General features: G+C 39.1%; 1 protein-coding gene across 1 annotated transcript; it reads left to right on the plus strand.

Annotated features, from left to right (window-relative positions):
• The first annotated feature begins 829 nt into the window (after positions 1-829).
• On the plus strand, positions 830-2,341 carry LOC135768435 (aerolysin-like protein). The gene is made up of 2 exons (XM_065277661.1): positions 830-963; positions 1,085-2,341. Exon 2 carries the CDS (start codon positions 1,102-1,104, stop codon positions 2,041-2,043), a length of 942 nt encoding a protein of 313 aa, XP_065133733.1. The 5' UTR covers positions 830-963; positions 1,085-1,101; the 3' UTR covers positions 2,044-2,341.
• Positions 2,342-23,934: the final 21,593 nt, after the last annotated feature.

Below are 23,934 nucleotides of genomic sequence, written 5' to 3' on the forward strand. Positions count from 1 at the left end.
AGGGCCCTGTGGGCAGGGGCCTCGATCCAGGATATCTGTGATGCGGCAGGCAGGTCCTCACTGCTCACTTTTCTACACTTTTGAGTTGGATCTTAACTTTACTCTTGGGGATCGTGTGCTTTGGTCTCAGTTGTGCTTTCTACACACAGACAGTCACTTAGGTAGTCTGATGGATTGGGTATAACGTTCCCCATAGCGTCAGCTCTGATGCATCGTTGAAGTTCCCTCAAAAAGGAATGTCTCAGGTTACGTATGTAACCCTTGTTCCCTGAGAAGGGAATGAGACGCTGCGTCTTCCTGGTCATACTTTCAGCGTTCCTTCAGCATATGCCAGATAAAGTGGGCGTTCCTTTCTGCCATATTTATGATATCTGGCTTCCGTCTATGATGTCGTGCCCAACAATTGGTCAAATTTTATAAACATACTCAGACAGCATCATGCTGTAGGCATTCCCAATAGTGTCAGCTCTGATGCAGCGTTGAAGTTCCATTCTCAGGTAACAGTTTTTAAATGGTTGGTAGGGTACTCTGTTTAGTTGCTAGGGAGTGAAATGGCATCCATAAATAAGTATACTCTAAGCCACAAATGAAATGAGACCACCCCTGTGTCTCTACAGTGTTCTGATCTCTGTTTGCTTGCTAAGGAGTGAATTGGCATCTGACAATGATTATACTCCAAGCCACCGGGGAAATCACCCAACCTTGTTTCTTTACGATGAGAGAAAGAGAGAGAGAGAGAGAGAGAGAGAGAGAGAGAGAGAGAGAGAGAGAGAGAGAGAGAGAGAGAGAGAGAGAGAGAGAGAGAGAGAGAGAGAGAGAGAGAGAGAGAGAGAGAGGTGTATCTGAAGTGAACAAGTGGTTTATTGTAAGTGACTCGTGGACTCTGTATATAAATAGCTGTCACATCAAACAGAAATCATCAGATGATCTTCACCTGAAGTTTATCAGACTACACTCATTCAAGTAAGTGAACTTAATGAGCTATATTTCTGGTTTAATGTTATTTAGTTTTTGTTATGCATTTCTCTTTTATCATTCAATTTCTTGGCCATTTCTGATGTTAATTTGTGATTATATTTCTCAGATCTTTTCGCTTTGAAAATGTCAACAACTCTGTGTTTAATCGGTGGTCATGGAGGTCATGAGTTTTCCTTCACCGGTAAGAGTAATGGTGCCAGTTTAGAGAGGATCTGGGTATGGGTTGGAGGATCACAGGTGAAGGCGGTCAGGGCCTGGCTTACAGATGGCAGTGAAGAAACCTTTGGTAAACCGGAGGGATCGTATGAAGAGTATGTGTTTCAGACCGGTGAACTCATCACATCATTGTCTCTGTGGGGAAACGGAGCAGGAACGCGTCTCGGAGCCATCAAATTTGAAACCAATTATGGAGGAAAATTCTTTGTGAAAATGACAAGCTGGGGATTGAAGACAGAATATCCTATGAATGTCGGCTCTGGATTTTGTCTGGGAATTGTGGGAAGATGCGGATGGGACATCGACCAGATGGGTTTTTTGTTTCTCAAAAAAATACAATCAGTAGTTCTCACCAATGTCAAGTATCCCACTCTTTCCCAGATGACACCGTATGTCGCACTGGAAGAAATCAAATCTAGTACCTATAAGAATGAAACCTCCGTCAATCAAGAGCAAACCATTGAAAGCTCAAAGACAATAATCAAATCGTCCTCTTGGTCTACGAAAGAAAGTGTTACCAGAGCATTCTCTATGGAGGTGAAAGCCGGGGTTCCCGGGATTGTAGAAGTTTCTGCTGGATTCAGTTTTACAGTAGGAACAGAAAACACTTACAGTAGAGAACAGAAGGATGAAAGAACCCAAACCGAATCATTTAAAATAGATGTGCCACCGAAGAAGAAAGTGGATGTCCATATTACCATAGGCAGGTGTAGTTTTGATGTTCCTTACAGCGGGACAATAAAGGTCACGACTGATGATGGTGCAGTGTTAACATATGAAACCAAGGGAAAATACAGAGGAGTGACTTACACTAAAATAAGAGTAAACACCAAGGAATCTAATCTGTGATACGAAGACTACATACAGAAATTAATTTCTTCATTTGATTAATCAATCTTTCTTCGTGTCATTTCTTAGTGTTTCTTAGAGATTCATTTTGTTTGATTTGATGTTTTAATGTTTTCAAGTTCAAATTTAAAAGGGTGTTATTTTAACTTTCTGCTAGAATGCTTTTGATCAAATTATAAATGAATCACCTGTCATCTTTTGCTTTAAGTTGTGATTTTATTATGCAAAAAAAAACATGTAAATCAAATGTGTTTGATGATAATTCACTTCACTGTTAATGAGCTGTGTATTATGAAAACCTAACATGAATAAAGTTTTTTTTACATCAGTCGCTTGCTTCAGTTTCTCTTTTATTTTTGTGCCAATGAAGGCTAAACTTTAATTCAACATATTAAAGTGATAGTTCGGCCAAAAATTATAGTAAACCCATGATTTACTCACCCCCAAGCTGTCCGAGTTGCATATGTACAGCTTTTTTCAGACAAACACATTTTCGGATATTTTAGAAAATATTTTAGATCTTTCAGTTGATTAAATGTAATGTTACGGGGTCCACCCATAGTCCACGACCTTCAAGTCCAAAAAAAGTGCGTCCATCCTTCACAAATTAAATCCAAACGGCTCCAGGATGATAAACAAAGATCTTCTGAGGGTAATGTAGAAATATCCATATTTAAAACTTTATTAACGTAAATAAATACCTTCCGGTAGCGCCGCCATCTTATCGCGTCTGCATTCAGGATGAGAGCTTACGCAGCCTACGGAGGCTACTCTGCTGCTGCTCTGTGCCCCCGCAGTCCGAATTTGTCATACGTCACTAAGAAAAGTTCGTACACAACGCTAATACTCTCTCCTGAATGTGGACGCAACTAAGATGGCGGCGCTACCGGAAGGTATTTACTTTCGTAAATACAGTTTTAAATATGGATATTTCTACAACAACACCGCGCGGATTACCCTCAGAAGATCTTTGTTTATCATCCTGGAGCTGTTTGGATTTGATTTGTGAAGGATGGACGCACTTTTTTTGGACTTGAAGGTCGTGGACTATGGCTGGACCCCGTAACATTACATTTAATCAACTGAAAGATCTAAAATATTTTCTAAAAAATACGAAAATGTTTTTGTCTGAAAAACGATGGACATATGCAACTCGGACAGCTTGGGGGTGAGTAAATCATGGGTTTAATATCATTTTTGGCTGAACTATCCCTTTAACCTTGAAACCATAAACTGACAGCACTTATGTTGGGCAAGAGACATGCGTCTGCTCGCTTGATCCAGCATAAGCTTCAGTGCACACTACAATACAGAGCAGTGGGAGATGAGATGATGCAATGATTGACATGAGTCTGACAGAGAAAAAACTCAGCTTTCTAACAAAAAGGTTTTGTTAATAAACAATTATTTTGTGTTTCATATTAGCAAGTTTGTCATTGTAGGACTTTACTGGTTCTCTAAAAATATTTTTTTTACCCTGTAAGAAATCATTTATGCACAAATCATTTAAGCACGGTTATTAAACATGTTTTTCCCCCATTACTTTTCTATTTTTATCAAAGTTAACAAATGGATCATACTTATGTTCAAATTTAATTCTTCACCTGTTTGTCCTTGTTCCCTAGTTTAGTTCTCCCCTATTTAATGCCCTTGTGTCTACTGTCTTGTGCTGGATCATTGTTCTTCTTACGATGACGTTGTGTGTTCCTGTCTCGTCTCGTCCTCCACCGCTAAGTGTCACGTTATATTATTTGGGTCATTGTTTGCCCCCTCAAGGGTGTTTCTGTTAATAATAAAAGTCTTTTTGTTCAAGAGCTGTCTGCAAATGGGTTCTGTCTCCCCCCACATCATGTTTTTATGATCTGAAAACTAAAATAAAGTGTAGAGGACTTACAAGATATACAAACAGTTTGTTAACTTGATTATTTTGATAGTCAGCTCCCCACATGATGCTATCATGCACACCCATGCAAAGTGTCTGAACAGAATCAGCAGCCCTCAAGTTTGATCTGTTCTGAAATGACGTTGATACACAGAACAAAGTCAAGTTTATTATTACAATCACTTTAAAATTCATTTGCATGCCAGTTTCGCTAAGCTGAAAACATTGGACGTGATAGCCGCTGCAGAGTTTTGAGTGTTGTTCATCATATAGGCTAGGCTTCTTTGACTTCATGCGGCGCTGCAAGAACCAATAGGCAGATGACATCAAAGTACCACAAGAGAAGAACAATTCAAGAAATCATACAGAGAAGTCTGCTTATCAATCTATCTCACGGTACTTTGATGTCACCCGCCTGCGGTTCTTGCAGCAAACTCTCCTTATGACTTTGTCTATTAGCTGTCAGTAGTGTTTGGGGCTCAGCGCACATTGATTTAGCAGTTATTGAGGCCCCTAAGGGTGCTCCATTAAATCGTCCGACAGGGCCGTGCACAGGAGGGTGACCCAGTGGCTAGAGCCACTGCCCCTTGTTGTGTAAGATGCAAATTATCCAACCTTTATAAATCAAGTATTACACCCAAATTTAAATGAAATCCTTGGAAGCAATAAAATCCTGTGGTTTGTTATTTAATACTACCTTGGTTATGTTGAACTCCTTTTGTTATTTTATCCGCCAAGTGTTGTATCAATAAAATGATTAGAGGTAACAAAAACTTACTTGCTGTGACTTGAGAAAAATACTAAGATTAAAAGAAATAAAACAAATTAGGAGTAAGATACTAGGCTCTGAGCGGGGAAAAGACCAGCTGATCCAAATACTATACATTTAGGCAAATTATAAAATGCAAAATTTAATATGCACATGCCATTTTTGTTTATTTTTAAGTTTACAACCCCCCCCCCTTAACAGTTATATGACAGTGTGGATGTTGTTCTATTTAAATAAAATAAAAATGTCAAACGGTACTTTAATATTGCATTTTAACCAAATATATAATGATATAATGATCCAAAAACATATCTGTGAAATGTGTTGCATGGACACATAACAAACATTGTCCAAAAACAAACACAATAAATTAAAGCAATAAACCCCGAGAAGCAGTGGGTTACCAGTGCATTTTATAACAGCTAAGGGGCGTTGTTAGGCACGACGCGAAGCGGAGTGCCTAAACCCCCTTAGCTGTTATAAAATGCACTGGTAACCCAACGCTTCGAGGGGTTTATTGCGTTTATAAAACGGTTACTTCATATGCATAACGTTAGCGGGATTTTATAAAATAAAACACAAATAAGTTGTAATTATATTAGTACAAATATTACTCTTCCGCCAAACAAAGTAGTTCCGCAGAATCAAGTGTGACTGAAACAAAGACACAGCAAAGACACAATGAAAATATGTTTTAAGACTGTGGTGTTTATTTTATAAATCAACATTCATCTAATTTGATTTATACATTAACATTTATATCGTGCAACTGTTGAAGTGATGATCAAATATGCTTGGAAGCATGCTGAACTCTTTCCCCGTCAGCGTTTTTTTTTTTTTTAAGTTGTCACCCAGTTTTAGTTTAATGCCTTCCAGAAAATTATCTTCTTTATATAAACATAAAATATCAAATGAAAGAACAGACCATCCGCTTTGAAACAAAAACAAACAAAAAAACATTTCATCCTACCTTCATTTGATCTCTTATCACCTCTCAAATTTTTTTTATTAAAAGCGGAGATAATTCCATTTTTGTGAAGAACTTTAGTAAGAGATCAGATTCAGATGGAGCCATGAACAGTACTACACGGTGTTTTCAGTGAATGCGTCAGTGTTTAAGTTGGGTAAGATCGCCACCCAGTGGATAATAGCGGACGTGTGAACTTGAGTTATAAAATCCTCAGACAACGTTTTCTCTTTATCGACGAGATGACTCAACAATATTTATTGACATTCATCTGGATATCGCCATTAATTGTGCAATTGTAGACAAATTAAAAATATGATTTAAGACTGTGGTGTTTATTTTCATAAATCAATACGCAGTAACAGTGGCGCAGTGATACTTATGTAATGTGGTCTGAACCGTGAGGTTACCGGTGTATTTTATCACGGCTTAGAACGCGTTTCAACCAATCAGAATGAAGAACCAGAACTGCCCGTTTTATAAAATGTATTTACACAAGTTACATATGAGCATATCTTTGACATGACTCTACCATTCATTAAACTTATTAGTATACAAGTATAGGTTTTGTCTTTATTTCACTTAAAGACACTGGAATTGCATCCCTAAGTTGATGTTTTGTATTATAGTGCTGTCCACTATACGGGGCAGGTGTAGCCTAGTGTTTAGTTTCGGGCTTGTAACCCAAGCGTTGCTGGTTCGAGGCTCATAGTGGGTTGTGACTGTGGTGCCCTTGAGCAAGACACCTTAACCTCAACTGCTACCTGGGTGTTGCAGGGATAACTGCTCACTGGTCTGGGTGTTTGAGTGTTCACGACTTGCAGTGTTAACTATTCACTAGATGGGTAAAATGCAGAGTCACTTTCACCTCACAGATCTTTCATATAATGATGCTCCACAGGCTCTTAATAGGACTGATGTCAGAGGATGATGGTGGTCACACCTTGATTTCGTTCTTATTTTATGCCCATATAAATTAAAATAATTGCAGCATGGGATGGTGTATTATCCTACATGAAAGTTAATTTATTTCAGAAGACATGACTCCTTTCATATTTTCAAAACATTTTCTAGGAACTCTACATATTTTTCAGATGTTCTTTTGACAGCCTACCACCTGTCCCTAACGGTTACAATCTTGTTTGAACATAGTGGCTATTCACCAACAATAATAATAATAATTCAGATTACAATAATAAGGTAAAAAGTCATCACTCAGATCCAGTCTACTAAATTTTACAGTTAAATACTACTGCACAGTATTGTAATTTGATGTTATAACTCTGCCACCTGCTGGACAAAAAAGACAGATACAAACGTCATGTTCATTGAGAAGTCATGTGAAGTGAGTGAAAGTGACAAGCTTTGTCAAGTACTTGAAATGTGACCTCTGCATTTTACCCATCCCAGTGAGTAGTGAACACACAAAACCCAAACCCTAACCATCACAGAAAACGTTTTTGTACCTTAGATTTCCAAGAAACATCATTCTGTTTGATTTATAAGCTTTATTCCTCATGGGGATCTCAAAATGTCCCCACAATGTTACAAATTTACTGGTATTCCTATATTAACCTGATAATTACCAGGTAAACACACACACACACACACACACACACAAAATGTACAACAATAATAACATAATCTAGAGTAGTGGGCTGCAATGACACTGACTAATACTATAAGATATGAGTTAAATGTGATTAGGAAAAATTTTCTTGTAATTTAAAAAATTAAAGAGGTAAGGTGTGCAAAGTAAATGTGTCTATAGATTATGTGGATAAGAAGTTTTCATTTTAGGAAAAAATGTGTAATGTCCATCTAATTTCCATATGAATAAAAACAATTTGATTCAAGTATATGATTTCCCAGAGTATTGTAGTCTCAAAATATGCATGAGGAAAAATATGTGATAAAATATATAAAGAGATATGTAAAAATGTAGATGTTATTAAATAAAACTTAAATGTGACATTTACAGAGCATTGGTATTATAAATGCTGATATATGATTTTAGTAATAGGATATGCATTAACAATAAAATCTGCAATAATTGGTCAGCAACACTGTAAAAAATGATATCAAATCAACATAAATTTTTATATTACGTTAACTTAGTGTGGCACCCAAAGGTGTTATTCTAAATTTAATTGCGTTTACCAAAATAAATGGTCAGAACCTCTTAAAAATTACAATACATCTGAGTCTTTGTAACACAGACTACGCCACCCTGGGAATTTCACCCAAGGAAATAAGTATAGATAAGGGCACTAGGGGTGTCCTCGACTAAGGATTTACATATTCGAATCAGAATTTTCTAAACTTTCTATAGTCGACCGATAGTCGAATCATCTATGTGTGTGTGCATGGGTTGGGAGGGGGCCAGACCAGGTACAAATGGGTAACTTTTATTTTCTTTCACAAGCAGCACACATAAACAACTATCTGATAAAGTGACCAAAACAGTCTTTCAAGTGATAAACGAAGACAAAACTGACGATGCATTTAACTGATGAGTGTTGTGTGGGAAAAGAAGGAGATCATCATCCAACATCCTGGCGGAGAGCCGGAGGGATCCTCAATCCCAACGAATAGGACTCTGCAGAGGCAAGGCAGTTCCGACAGATCAGCCTTTTAAATGTGGAGAGAAAAATCTTGTTCAGCATGGTCGCTCACAGGCTGGCAGGATACCTACAAAGAAACAACTTGATTGACACGTCAATCCAGAAAGCAGGCATCTCAGGCTTCTCCGGTTGTGTAGAACACGCTAGTGTCATCTGGCATCAGATCCAGGTCGTCATAAAGGAGGGAACAGATCTTCACTCAGTGTTCCTGGATCTCGCAAATGCCTTTGGATCAGTCCCTCACAACCTCCTGTGGACAACCTTTGACTACTTTAGCATCCCAGCAGCTCTCACAACCCTTGTCACAAGGCCTATTTCAAGGACGTCCCACTCTGTGTAACAACAGTAGAATACACAACATCTTGGCAATACCTGGAAGTGGGAATCAAGGCCCGCTGCACCATCTCCCCACTGGCCTTCACCCTGGGAATGGAGGTCGTAATTTAGGCATCTAGATAGACACTTGGCAGACAGAGAATAAGCCCTGGGCTAAGGCTGCCGCCAGTCAGAGCCTACATGGATGACCTTACAACTCTCACCACCACCAAGGTTTGCACTGTTTTAAGTAATCTCCAGGAAAACATTGATCGAGCTCGCATGAAGATCAAGCCAAGCAAGTCCAGAAGTATTTACTTCATTAAAGGGAAGCTGTCAGACCACTGCTTTCACATTGGCAAGGAACCCATCCCAACTGCCAGTGAAGACCCTAGGTCGTTGGTATGATGCCTCCCTTAAAGACAAAGGGCAGGTACAGAAGCGTAGGAAGGAGGTAGCCAGTGGCCTGGAGAACATCTCAGAGACGCAAGATGGTAGTCCAGGAGTAAAGCAAGAAGGTGTGCCCAAGCTGTGGCACAGGCAAAGCAAGGGCATTGGATGGCAAGGGACAGAGTGGAGAAGATAAAGATATTCTGGAAAGATCTGTGGAAGATGGAGGCATTCAGGGCAAGCTTTACTATCAGGGCTGCCTACGATGTCCTGCCTTCTCCTACAAACCTAAGCCAATGGTATGACGAGGACCCCGCATGCCCTCTATACCAAAGTCTAGCAACACTGAAGCATATCTTAGTGGGATGTAAGATCAGCCCACCCAAGGCCGTTACACCTGGTGGCACAACCAGATACTGAAGTGTCTTGTGGCAGTGTTGGAAAGTTGACAGACAAGTGTTAATGCCCTTTCTCCCCCATCATCCCAGTGGCAGCCAACACCTTTGTTTTGGGAGGGTGAGGGTCAAGCCACCCTCACTACCATAAGATCAGACTCTGGTCAACTAGGCAGAGCATGGGACTGGAAGCTGTTGGCAGACTTAAACAAAAGACTTTGCTTCCCAGCTGAAATTGCAGCCACCAACCTGCGACCAGACCTTGTTCTGTGGTCAGCCTCGCGCAAACTTGTCTACATCGTTATGACCTTCAGTCATTTGTTTTATTTCTGTACTGCCCTCTTGTGTCTTCTCTCTGTATTTGACATTTGTTTTCAGGAAGTGGGTCCTTGAGTTAATGTGATGAAGGCTGTGATTGGTAATTATCTCACCTGTTCCAGATAAAAGGACTGCCTGGATCACTGATTGAGGCCTTTGTTGCCATTTTGATTACTTTGTTTGTGCTGTGCTTTTGTATTGGTTGTTCTTATGTCCTCTAAGTATTAATCCAATTTTCTTAACTGTTGAGTGTCATAGCAGAGAGAGAAAGAATTGTAAGTTTGTGTTCAGTGTGTGTTGAGCCTGTGATATTGTTTTATTTTGTTTTGTTTTGGTGGGAGCAGTCTTCTTAGATTTACGCAAGGCCTCAAGGACTTTACAGTCGATCATGAGGTACTAATACATAAATTGGACAAATATGATATCTCTTTAAATGTCCAAAATTTGATATAATCTTATTTGATAGATTGAAAACAAAGTGTTCAAATAAATAGCAAATTGTCTACGTCTCTTGTTTCTACTGTGGGCGTTCCACAGGGGTCGATTCTGGGGCCATTGTTGTTTTACTTATATATCAATGACCTGCCTTTGGTCTGCAAGGTTGTAAATATTGCTATGTATGCTGATGACACGGTATTATAAACCCATGGTAGAAATGCAACAGAAGTAGCGAAAGTTATCAAGTGTTATGAGCAAGGTCAGTAATTGGTTACAGGATTCATGTCTTATGCTAAATATTGAAAAAACTGTAACTATGTTTTTTACAAACCGGTCTATACTTAAGACTTATCCAGATGTTTTAGAAAATGGCCAATGTATTAAACATGTAGATAGGTTTAAATATTTAGGGGCAACTCTGGATCCAACACTTAGTTTTAAAGGACATGTTAAAAAAATATGTAATAAATAAAAATTTAATTTAGTAAATTTTAGATACATTAGAAACTCTCTTACCACTGAAGCATCTTGTATTTATTTAAATGCAATGATTATTCCTCACCTTACGTACTGCATTACATCTTGGTCTCAGGCATGCAAAACCGTTTTAAAACCATTAGAATCTGTGTTTAAAAACTGTCTCAATGTCCATGATAAGAAAACTCGTTCTTATCATCATTGTCAAATACTTGCTAAATATGACATACTTAGTATGAATAATTTAATAAAATACTCAAATGTGACCTTGCATCTCAAAATCATATATGGTGCTACTGCTCCTCCTTTGAAAAAGTTTGTTACATTTTGCTCTGAAAAATCAGTGCGAACAACTAGAAGTGTTTCAAGGAGGGAGTGTAGCTTTCCACAACTTAAACCCAAATTTGGGAGTTCCTCCTTCTCATGTGTGGCGACGAGACAGTGAAATAATTTTCCCACTGAATATATTTTATGTACAGATTCTCACACTTTCTCATCCATGACAAAGAGTTGGTTATTAAATGAACAAGTTTGTACACATTGCTGATGTGATTTATCTGTGTGGTGTTATGTAAGATGCTAATTATACAACCTTTATAAGCCAAATAATACACCTAATGTTATATGTAATTCTTCTGAGCAATATAAACAAACCTGTGATTTGTTATTTTATACTCCTTTTGCTTTGTTAAACTCTTATATATATATATATATATATATATATATATATATATATATATATATATATATATATATATATATATATATATATATATATATTGTGTGTGACCAAATATCACCTGCTCCCCACTCGTCACCCCTGGCAATACTAATTATGGGGAACACCTGGCAATCTCGGGTGTTGGGAATGAGACAATCACCCATCTACACTAATCCAGATATATTTTAAAACTGAGTGTTCGTCTAAAAACACTCTGCGTCCAGACTATCATTTTCAAATATATAACAAAGGTTGCTCGTCCACACTGCAACGTATATAAAGGCTTATGTCCCCCTACTGCGCATGAGTAAATCTTCGACCTGCGTCCTTTCCGCTAGGCGTTTATTTACTTCACGGCTCTTAGAAACTTTGCAGCAGTGTCAAGGAAAGGCACTGAGTTTTTTAAAATGGACCGACAGTGAGGTGGAGTTGTTGCTGCAAGTAGCACAGGAGTATAAAGTGGCCAATGCAAGTGAGAATGTAGACTGAAATATGCCAAAACAAATACGACGAGATACTAGACTGCTTCAAAGAGCAATATCCTGCGGATGACGTTGATTACCGCACAGTAAGGATGAGGTCACAAAACTCACACTAACTACAAAATTATCTACTTTGGAGAGTGTTCATTTTCGGTGACTTAAAACGCCGTCTCAGTGTAGACGGAAGGCCAAAGCGGAGATAAAAATATACGGTTTCAAAAAACGTGTTAATGTGGATATGGCCATGAACACAACCAGCAAAGATGAAGAGAGAGCCATGTGGACTCTCAGTGGGTGTGTTACTAACGTCTATGTCTTTTGTTTATCTAGAGCAGTGGTCACCAGCCCTGTTCCTGGAGATCTACCCTCCTGTCTACTTTAGATCCAACCCTGCTTCAGCACACCTGTCTCCAATTTTTGGGTAGCCGTGAAAAAATGATTGACAGGTTCAGGTGTGCTTGATTAGGGTTGAAAGTGAACTCTGCAGGAAAGTAAATATCTAGGTTGTTGACCACTGATTTAGAGAGTGATTGACTTCCCCAAGTGACTAACCGTGCCAGTTGACTAAACTACCCTTTCTAATCCGGGCAAGGAGGAACTGCTTGTCTTCCCCACTGAACACTTTACCTGCACGAAACACAGAGACTGAGTTTGATTGCACTTATTTCAGCACTGCTTGAAAAATTTAAGGCGCCCTTCACTGCCTTCCATGTCTGTTCTATTCTTTTCACCTAGTAGACAATACTGTATATATATATATATATATATATATATATTTAAATAATATGCTGCCATTGTTTATGGCAATTGGGGTGCTTCAGCCAATTATACACAAATTCTGTGACATATACTGTATAGTTACCGACATTAAAGAAGAACAAAACATATACGGTCTGAATCATGTTTATTCTGTACATCAATCATATCACACACGTATAAACAGTAAAAAAGTAAATAACGGAAAGCTTCAGGGTAACACTGCTTCATCACGCCATATAAACATTGTACCAAGATTACAGGAGAGTCATTATAGCCGCACGAATAGCTTGTGAATTAGGCCCTCCCACCCCTGAAGCATATCTTGTTCTGGCTCTTGCAAAACATCTTTAATGTTCCAGTCAGGCAAGAAATCTTCTTTGTTTAACTCGCAAGTATTGTGCAAAACACAACACACAGCAACAACATCCGACATCAAAACAGTGTCGACATCATTGCACTTTAGCAAGCACCTCCAACGACCTTTAAGGCGACCAAAGGCATTCTCCACAACCATCCGTGCTGAACTCAGTCGATAGTTATAATGCTGTTGTTGAGGGGTCAGCGTATTGAGGTTGAGTTCTTGAGAGGGTATGCAGCATTACCTATTAAATGGACAGGAACATTGAATCCGTCCACTGACATGGAGTTCTTTTAAAAAAAACGCAATCTTGTTAAATGCAGCTGTTAATGTCTTACATGATTTCAAGTATTTCTATTTGAATGTGAACCTAGAACCCCAACTCAGGCATAAGTTGCACGGTTATATTGCTGCCATTAGCAAACAATACATTGTATAGGTAAAAAATTTACCTTTTTGTATGTTATGACAAACATCATTACAATAATATTGCTCAATTTGAAGTGAATCAAAACATTTAATTCAAGTTGTCTAAAGAAAAGAATGTCTATTGATTAAAATAATATTTGGGGTTTGGATCCACTTCAATTGCTAATTGTGTAGTTTTTTTCTGCTAGATACCCGATAAATTCCATGTCAAAACATTATGAATGGTTTCTATTGCAGCGTCACAAGTAATGAATTATAACATATAAAACGTTTGAGTAAAACAAACATATCATACCTTATGAGAAAACATGGTTCTTATGCCATTTTGAAGATGGGAGAATTGGATAAAACTTGAGCATTCAATTCAATTCAATTCAATTTTATTTATATAGCGCTTTTCACAAAAGTCAATTGTTTCAAAGCAGCTTTACATAAATAGAAGCAGTGAAAAGCACAGAAAACGACAGATAGCACAACAGAATACATGATAGCATGAGCAGTTAAATTTGCTGCGGCTATGACTCAATATTATAATTGCACGTATTACTAAAGCAACGTATAGAAGAGGAAGCTAGGTAAAGCCCAAAAAGGCTGCCTCCCCGGGGTGAAAAACCCCCTAGGAGAAAAAAAACCCCGGGCTTTTATCCGAGGAAAAATAAGTCCTAGGAGGGAAAAACCCTTGGGAGAACGGAAATGGAGATTTAGCGGAGATTAAGCGGTTCTGCCGGTGATCGTTGGTCAGGTATCAGCTGGGCATAACGTTGAAGGACGGCCAGTAGATCAGAGGTGTGCCGACTTTCACATCTACCGGGACTGGGTCTGTTTGTCTCGTCCTCGGGTCGAGGACGAGACAGGGAGAGAAAAACAAAATCGTATTAGCGTAGCAGCCGTTCATATGTATTGAAGTGTCACACAGTGATGTGGTTTAACTCAGCTTAGTTCCAGACAGACTAAATATTGCGGCATAATTATGTTATCCACAGTTGAGGATTTAGCAAATTGGGGGCCCAATACGAGGGTATATATGGTAAATAAGGGTCACCTTCCCATCTTTAAGAGAAAATGAAACCTGACGACCCGTTTGACTAAGGCCTAAAGCCCCACTGTCGTCGTTAATGCAGGTTCAGTGGCAAACGGGTCTATATTGTATTCCATTTACAGGACCAGGAGAAGACGCCAAAAACATCGCAACCCGACCATACGTGTTAACCCGTTTGACTAAGCCCGGAAGCCCCACTGTCGTCGTTAATGCAGGTTCAGTGGCAAACGGGTCTGTATGGCATACTATTCATAAGATTTAGCAAATTGGGGGCCCAATGCGAGGGTATATATGGTAAATAAGGGTCACCTTCCGATCTTTAAGAGAAAATGAAACCTGACGACCCGTTTGACTAAGGCCTAAAGCCCCACTGTCGTCGTTAATGCAGGTTCAGTGGCAAACGGGTCTATATTGTATACCATTTACAGGACCAGGAGAAGACGCCAAAAACATCGCAACCCGACCATACGTGTTAACCCGTTTGACTAAGGCCGGAAGCCCCACTGTCGTCGTTAATGCAGGTTCAGTGGCAAACGGGTCTGTATGGCATACTATTCATAAGACTTACGATAGCGCCAAAATCGCAACCCGACCATACGTGCCAACCCGTTTGACTAAGGCTGGAGGCCCCACTGTCGTCGTTAATGCAGGTTCAGTGGCAAACGGGTCTGTATGGCATACTATTCACAAGACACACGAAAGCGCGAAAAACGCAACCCGACCATACATACCAACCCGTTTGACTAAGGCTGGAGGCCCCACTGTCGTCGTTAATGCTTGTTCAGTGGCAAACGGGTCTGTATGGCATACTATTCATAAGACTTACGATAGCGCCAAAATCGCAACCCGTGCCAACCCGTTTGACTAAGGCTGGAGGCCCCACTGTCGTCGTTAATGCAGGTTCAGTGGCAAACGGGTCTGTATGACATACTATTCACAAGACACACGAAAGCGCGAAAAACGCAACCCGACCATACATACCAACCCGTTTGACTAAGGCTGGAGGCCCCACTGTCGTCGTTAATGCAGGTTCAGTGGCAAACGGGTCTGTATGGCATACTATTCATAAGATTTAGCAAATTGGGGGCCCAATGCGAGGGTATATATGGTAAATAAGGGTCACCTTCCGATCTTTAAGAGAAAATGAAACCTGACGACCCGTTTGACTAAGGCCTAAAGCCCCACTGTCGTCGTTAATGCAGGTTCAGTGGCAAACGGGTCTATATTGTATACCATTTACAGGACCAGGAGAAGACGCCAAAAACATCGCAACCCGACCATACGTGTTAACCCGTTTGACTAAGGCCGGAAGCCCCACTGTCGTCGTTAATGCAGGTTCAGTGGCAAACGGGTCTGTATGGCATACTATTCATAAGACTTACGATAGCGCCAAAATCGCAACCCGACCATACGTGCCAACCCGTTTGACTAAGGCTGGAGGCCCCACTGTCGTCGTTAATGCAGGTTCAGTGGCAAACGGGTCTGTATGGCATACTATTCACAAGACACACGAAAGCGCGAAAAACGCAACCCGACCATACATACCAACCCGTTTGACTAAGGCTGGAGGCCCCACTGTCGTCGTTAATGCAGGTTCAGTGGCAAACGGGTCTGTATGGCATACTATTCATAAGACTTACGATAGCGCCAAAATTGCAACCCGACCATACGTGCCAACCCGTTTGACTAAGGCTGGAGGCCCCACTGTCGTCGTTAATGCAGGTTCAGTGGCAAACGGGTATGTATGGCATACTATTCACAAGACACACGAAAGCGCGAAAAACGCAACCCGACCATACATACCAACCCGTTTGACTAAGGCTGGAGGCCCCACTGTCGTCGTTAATGCAGGTTCAGTGGCAAACGGGTCTGTATGGCATACTATTCACAAGACACACGAAAGCACCAAAATCGCAACCCGACCATACGTGCCAAACCGTTTGACTAAGGCCGAAAGCCCCACTGTCGTCGTTAATGCAGGTTCAGTGGCAAACGGTGGCAAACTATTTAATGCAATTCATTTTAAGTGTTCATGTAGAAAAGGTTTTTATTTATTTATTCGGTTGGTCTGTGTTATGACCGTGAGTGCTTTGTTCCGTGAAAATAACTATTGCGAGTTAAGAACCTTTACTAGACAAATTATGCGAATGCTTTGTTGAAGAGAAAAGTTTTAAGTCTAGATTTAAAATGATCGACTGTGTCTGATTCTCGGACATCGGTTGGTAAATCATTCCAGAGCTTAGGGGCTAAGTAGGAAAAGGATCTTCCACTTTTAGACACTTTTGATAGTCTAGGGATAATCAATAGGCCAGAATTTTGCGACCGTAGTGTGCGTGATGGATTGTATTCTGATAGTAATTCTCTAAGATATGAGGGTGCTAAGCCATTTAAAGCTTTGTAGGTGATTAATGATATTTTAAATTGGATGCGATATTTAACTGGTAGCCAGTGTAAAGATGCCAGAATTGGGCTTATGTGGTCATACTTCTTAGATCGAGTAAGTACCCTTGCAGAAGCGTTTTGAACTAGCTGAAGCTTGTTGACCTGATTTGAATGGCATCCCCCGAGTAGCGAGTTACAATAGTCTATTCTAGAGGTCATAAAAGCATGAATAAGCTTCTCTGCGTCAGATGTAGACAGTATATGGCGTATTTTTGAGATATTTCTAAGATGGAAGAATGCTGTGCGGCAGACGTTGGCGATATGACTATCAAAGGATAAGTTGCTGTCGAACATCACACCTAAGTTCCTAACCGTGGAAGATGGCACCACAGTACAGCCATCTATGTGCAATTTGTAATCTGACATATTATGTTTGTAGCGATTTGGTTCAATAATAAGTACCTCTGTCTTATTGGAGTTGAGCTTAAGAAAGTTATGTGCCATCCAGTCACTAACATCGCTAATGCAGTCTTTTAGCTTAGAAAACGTGTGTGTTTCGCTTCATGCGTGCGACCAGGCCAGCCCACATATATATATCTATAAAACTAGTTCAAAACATATTGCGTTAAAATATATACACAAACAAAACATTGAGCAACTTTTTGTTATGATCATAACGAGTTATGAAATGTATTCTTAGGCAAGGCAAGGCAAGTTTATTTGTATAGCACATGTCATACCTAGAGGTCATTCAAAGTGCTTACATAGAAATGAGAAAACAATTGAGGTCCTAGTCCACTGAGTGATTTATATACCATTATTAATACTTTAAAATCAATCCTGGTAGCCAGTGTAGAGACCTGAGGACTGGTGTGATGTGTTCATATTTTCTGGTTCTGCTCAGAATCCTGGCAGCAGCGTTCTGAATAAGCTAGAGCTGTCTAATGGTCTTTTTGGGAAGGCCAGTGAGGAGGCCATTACAATAATCCACCCTGCTGGTGATGAAAGCATGCACAAGTTTCTCTAAGTCTTGTCTGGAAACAAAGCATCTAATTCTTGCGATATTTTTGAGATGATAGTATGCTGATTTAGTTATTGCTTTGACATGACTACTGAAACTAAGGTCAGACTCCAGAATCGCACCAAGATTCCTGACTTGATTTTTAGTTGTTTGACCACTAGCGTCAAGGTATGCATTCACCTTGAGAACTTCATCTTTGTTTCCAAACGCAATGACTTCAGTTTTCTCTTTGTTTAACTGAAGAAAGTTTTGGCACATTCAACTGTTAACTTCATCAATGCATTTGCACAGGGAGTCAATGGGGCTGTAGTCATTAGGGGATAGAGCTAAGTAGATCTGAGTGTCGTCTGCATAACTGTGGTAGGCAATTTGGTTCTCTCTCATTATTTGGCTTAGTGGGAGCATATACAGGTTGAACAGGAGTGGCGCAAGAATTGAGCCTTGCGGGACTCCATATGTCATGATGTCCACTCAGATTTATGGCCACCTATACTTACATAATAACCTCTCCTTTTTAAGTATGACCTGAACCATTTTAGGACCATCCCAGAAAGCCTGACCCAGTTTTCCAGCCTGTCAAGAAGTATGTTGTGATCGACAGTGTCAAAAGTAGCCCTGAGGTCGAGTAGCACCAGCACTGATAGTTTGCCTGTGTCTGTATTGAGGCGAATATCATTTATTATCTTTATGAGTGCCGTCTCTGTACTGTGGTGTGGTCGGAAACCAGATTGAAAAATGTCAGAATAACCATTAGAAATTAAGAATTTGTTCAGCTTTTTCTTATCCTTTTGAATGAAGGCAGCTGTGTTTTTCCTTCTGGAATGTAAGCTGATGGCGGTGGCAAGCTGGTCGGATAAAAATTTACACTTTTTGTAATCTTCCAGTCCCAAAAGTTTTTAATTTAACGTTGATGCCAAGCTTTGTTGTTTGAGCACTATGCTGATTTGCTGAAGTTAAAATTATAAGATAAAATATAAAAAGCGATAGAAAAAACAGCCTGAAGTACAATCAAAATGCCATCTCTTGCGAATGTAATACGCCGTCGCATCTTCTTGTGGAGCAATAATAGGGATGTGGCTGCCATCTATTGCACCAGCACACAACGGAGACCCACATGCAGCGAACCCATTTATTGTCTGTTGAAGAGCTTCCCCCTTGGGTTAGGCAATGAAACGTTTTAAAACCATTCTCTTTAATGTTGCGGTGACCTCGTAAACCAGTGTACAAACAGTGGACAGTCCGACACCAAAAAGACAACTGATCGTACTGTACTCGCCAGGGATTGCATACCACCACAAAACAATAGCCAATCGATGGTGTGGTCGTAAGGGCTTTCCCAGTTGGTAGACTTACGTGTCAGGCTTTGATCAACCTGTTGCAAAAAAAAGGTGTTCCTTGACATTTGAAAATGCTGTTGCCACTGGTCGACGTTAAAGTTCAGTCGACTCCCCAGATGGTTAATTAGTGTCAGATGTGAAGAGTCTCACCAGATTAAACCCTCACTCAGAGTTTACATGATTTAATGTCTGCATGTTCTTGCTCAAAAATGACAGTGGCTGTATCATTCTAGTGTACAGAATTGGACAAATATTAAAGATTCAAATGGATTTAAACATTGTTTGGCTAAAAAAAGAATTTATCCGTCTTTGAGGCTTAAATTTTTTTTTAATGTTATGTTGTTTAACCCTCATAAGCCCTGATTTTCCTGTATACGTTATAGTTTAGCGGGGGTAAAAATGACCCCAGAGATTACAGTTATTTTTATTTGCTTTGGTACTATTTTCACAAGTATGTGGTAAAACCTCACAACTGTTAGTACAAAACTCAATGCAGATCATCAAAAAGTCAGTTTTGCAAACATGTAATCACATTTTCAATTGACTAAGTAAAACACACAAAATTACAGTGCTGGGCAGTAGCTTCACTACAAGTAGCGAAGCTAGTAGTTTAACTACATTTTTCAGTAGCTTGGCGGTGCTACTGAAAAGTGTGTGTTATCTCAGTGAGGGTTGTGCATTGTGTTTGGCTGCACTGAGCTGTTTTGAGTCATGTGTTAAGAGTTGTGTTGTTTGGAGTGAGTTTTGCAGGTGATGTGAAGTGTTCAGCTCAGGTGACTGTTGGTAGTGCAAACTGTAGTTAGAGTTTTGCAGATGGAGCTCAAGTTGTGCTCACTGTCGTTTAGCAATCGAAAAAAACTGTGATTGATTTTAGATATTGATCTAGATGCTATGTGTTGAATTTAGCCATTTAGTGTTTAGAAAAAAAAACATAAAAGAAACATAGAAGTCATTTTACTGGATGTGGCCAAATGCTCAACATCACTACTTTAGTGATAAAAACATTTTGTGAATTTATGTTTATATAAACATTAGAAAGGACATTTAAAATAAATATGATTTCAAATAGTAGATTTTTTTGTAGTTTTTGATGCATGTTGAAATGTCTGTTTTTACAAAAAGCCACAGAAATTTGACTGAATGTAAGTGTGCATGTGCACGCATGTGTGTGTGTGTGTGTGTGTGTGTGTGTGTGTGTACCTGGTAATTATCAGGTACCAATTGTCTCCACAAAGATAGGAATACCAGTATTTTTGTGACCTTGTGGGGACATTTTGATGTCCCCATGAGGAAACAAGCTTGTAAATCAAAGAGAATGATGTTTCTTGAAAATGTGAAGTAGGAGAAGGGTTTTTGTGATGGTTGGGGTTAGGGAATGGGGTAGGTAAGGGGAATAGAATATACAGTTTGTATGGTATAAAATGCATTACATCTATGAAATGTCCCCAAAAAACATGGAAACCAGAGTGTGTGTGTGTGTGTGTGCGTGCGTGCGTGCGTGCGTGCGTGCGTGCGTGCGTGCGTGTGTGCGTGTGTGTGTGTGTGTGTGTGTGTACGTGTGTACGTGTGTGTCTATGTGTGCGCACATCTGTGTGAGTATTTTACATCTTTGTTTTGCATCTGTGGCTGCTTTTTTGCCAAATTCTATAAGAAATGCTCTCTGTGGTTACCACTATGTAAAATCAATTAGCAAGAGTATTTATCATGTGTGGTTACACATAATTTATATGTTCTTACAAACACACATTTTATTTATGTAGTTCTCAAAATCCATATACTGTATATTGCTGAAATGAAAATATATAGGTTTACCAAATGGTTTAGGGATTAACCAGATCAGTTGGATTTAGTGCTGGTCAAATGTATTTACACAAATCAGATGAGAAGCAAATCAAAAGTATTCTGAGCATTGCATTGTGAAAAACAATGACTTCATATGAAAGGTATTTCTGTGATGACACAATAATTAGGTGAGGTGAAAAGTGAATGTATTCTGTTGTGTGTTGTTGTGTTGCTATAATTGCTTCTATTGTTTACCTCATTTGTAAGTCGCTTTGGACAAAAGTGTCTGCTAAATGACTACATGTAAATGTTATTGATTGAATAATGACTAGTGTCATCAAAAAGTGTGACTTAGGTAGTCATGACCCATAGGCAGCTTGTAATAAAAAATACATTAAGATTAATTTACTATGCATTTATACATACAGGTATTAAATAGATTAGTAATAGTAATAAATTATCTCTGTGCCATAAACAAACAAATTTCTGCTGGCCTGGCCTATAGCTCATATGGGTTCAGACAGCTCTTCTATCCTGCCGTGATGAGCAACAGCTGTATCATGTAATGTAAGTGTGGACAGATATTAACGAGTGTGACATTACGTCTGCTTAACACTTATAAGTTAAGTATCAATACTATCTTTGCTATTGCATGATATATAATAATAATAATATGTAAAATTTTGTGATGTGAGCACAGTTTTACATCTCATTAGCTAGTGTATGTATCTGTAAACACTAGGGGTGTGACGAGACACTTAATCCATGAGACGAGACACGAGATTGGGTTCACAAAACAAGACAAGATTTTTACACTTTTTAAGAAATCATCAATGATAAAATAAATGAATGGGAAACTGAAATCACATTATTTTTTAAATCCAGGACTCTCCCTATCAATTGAATGTTGATTTCTGTTTCCCAACTTATTGTCATTGTTGATAATTATTGTGAGAAATCATTAACATGATCAGTGTCTTCACATAGATGAGTTTCATGAATCATCATTAATAATGTATAACTAAAGGCAAACTGAGCAAATTTATACGCTTTTTTGATTAAGGCGATTCTTAGAGGTTCTGATAGTTTGTGCAGATGTTAAGCCATAGTGCCATTGCCAATCTTTTACTCTCTCTAGTTATTTTCCATCCTTTCTCTCTCATCTATGTGTTGTTGTAAGGGGTTTGGTTGTCATGTTCATCATTGTTTCATTTTCTCTCATTGTGTTAGTTATCTTTAATAAGTCTCACCTGTGTTTAATCAATCACATAATCATGTTACAGCTGTTCCTTGTTTTGACTCACCTGTATATTCAGCCCACATGGGTTGGTCTATGTGGTTTACGAGGACATGAATAGTGTATAATGACATGTTTATTATGCTATAAACGTGGTTTACGGGGACACAGAGAGTGCCCCCAAAAACTGAAATGCTAAAAATCATACTAAATGGTAGTTTTTCATAGATTAAAGACTGGAAACAGGTTTTTGTGACATTGGGGTTAGGGATTGGGGTAGGTAAGGGGAATAGAATATAACAGTTTGGACAGTATAAAATGCATTGCATCTATGGAGATGTCCCCGTAAACTACATACAACAACATGTGTGTGTGTGTGTGTGTGTGTGTGTATGTGTGCGCGTGCGTGTTTAGTTAGTTGCTGTGTGTATTCTGTTTCGAGTTAATACACCTGTTTGCATTTTCACAATTGAAATATTCATTGAAGTGTTCAATGCTCAACGGAATCAATGTAACTTTATCTGCTTTTTAATCTGGCTACAAACTTTGAGTAAGTGCTGTATATCAGTAAGAAAGTGATTTTTCTAAAGGCCACAGAATTAAGATTTCTTAGAGTTAAATGTACAATTATGGATATATTCGGTGGACGAATGCATTAATTGTAATTATTAATTCTGCTACATCAGGTAAATAAATTTGTATAGTTAATTACAGCTAATTATATGTATTCGCTTTTGAGCTAAAATCTGCGTTTCCCTTAAAGGTAGGGTAACTGATTTGATCCTGAAACATTTTTAGTTATGCTGGTTAAAAGTCTCCTCACATCCTGATAGCAATCACTGTGTTAAGTTGTTTAAATGTATTTGTAGAAATTTATGTCATCCGTGAAAGGCGTAGGACCAAAAAATGTTCAACAAATCATAGATTTTGGTCCGAACGGACGTTTCCTTTTTTGTCTTTCATACGTAAACGTAATTTGAAATCCCACCGCGCAGCGAGTCCACACAGACACCATACGTCATCGGCCTGTCTGTAAACAGCGAGAATGGCAAACTTTTCTGCTGAATTGACAACCTGCACAGGAGCCACAAAACTAAAGACATCTTTTATAACAACAACAGCAAAAACTGCCTGGATCAGCAAGAACAAAAACTCAAATTAACATCGGTAACTTCACTGCTTTACCACGAGATGAAAACAGCTACAGGAGGCAAAGGGTCTGAAAGGGTCGTTGCACTGTTTATTTTGGTAAGGTAGGTACGCGATATGTTTGTATTGAGATGGATTCAGATATTCTACTTTGATGAAACGTTGTGTTGCTTATGAAATTTGTGTTCGTTTACAGATTAGCTTAACAATATAGTTACTACGTCTACACAATCGAACGTGTGCTTTAACTAATTCTGATGTAAACCAGTTGTTTATGTTGGTTATTTTGGAAGTGTTATTCACTTTGTACTGCAAAGTTTTCTCACTGCTGAATGAGACATGAGACGTGACCGTCTGATCTGTGCGTGTTCATGTGTTTGGAAAGAGGCGTGACTTTGGATGGCAATTTGACTTGAGGGTGGGATCGGGATTTCATTGCTAGGCGGCTACCGTTAGCATTTTTCAAAATGTGTTACCCTACCTTTAAATGGTAAATGGACTGCGTTTATATAGCGCTTTTCACGGACCTATGGCCATCCAAAGCGTTTAAAATTTTTGTCTAATTTTCACCCATCCACTCACTCATACACTGATGGTGGTGTCTGCCATGCAAGGCACCA

This window comes from Paramisgurnus dabryanus, chromosome 3 (assembly GCF_030506205.2).
Source record: "Paramisgurnus dabryanus chromosome 3, PD_genome_1.1, whole genome shotgun sequence".
Taxonomy (NCBI): Eukaryota; Metazoa; Chordata; class Actinopteri; order Cypriniformes; family Cobitidae; genus Paramisgurnus; species Paramisgurnus dabryanus.

Bases quoted from the DNA above. Each gene is read 5' to 3' on its own strand.
- LOC135768435 (XM_065277661.1), top strand. From the start codon at position 1,102: ATGTCAACAACTCTGTGTTTAATCGGTGGTCATGGAGGTCATGAGTTT.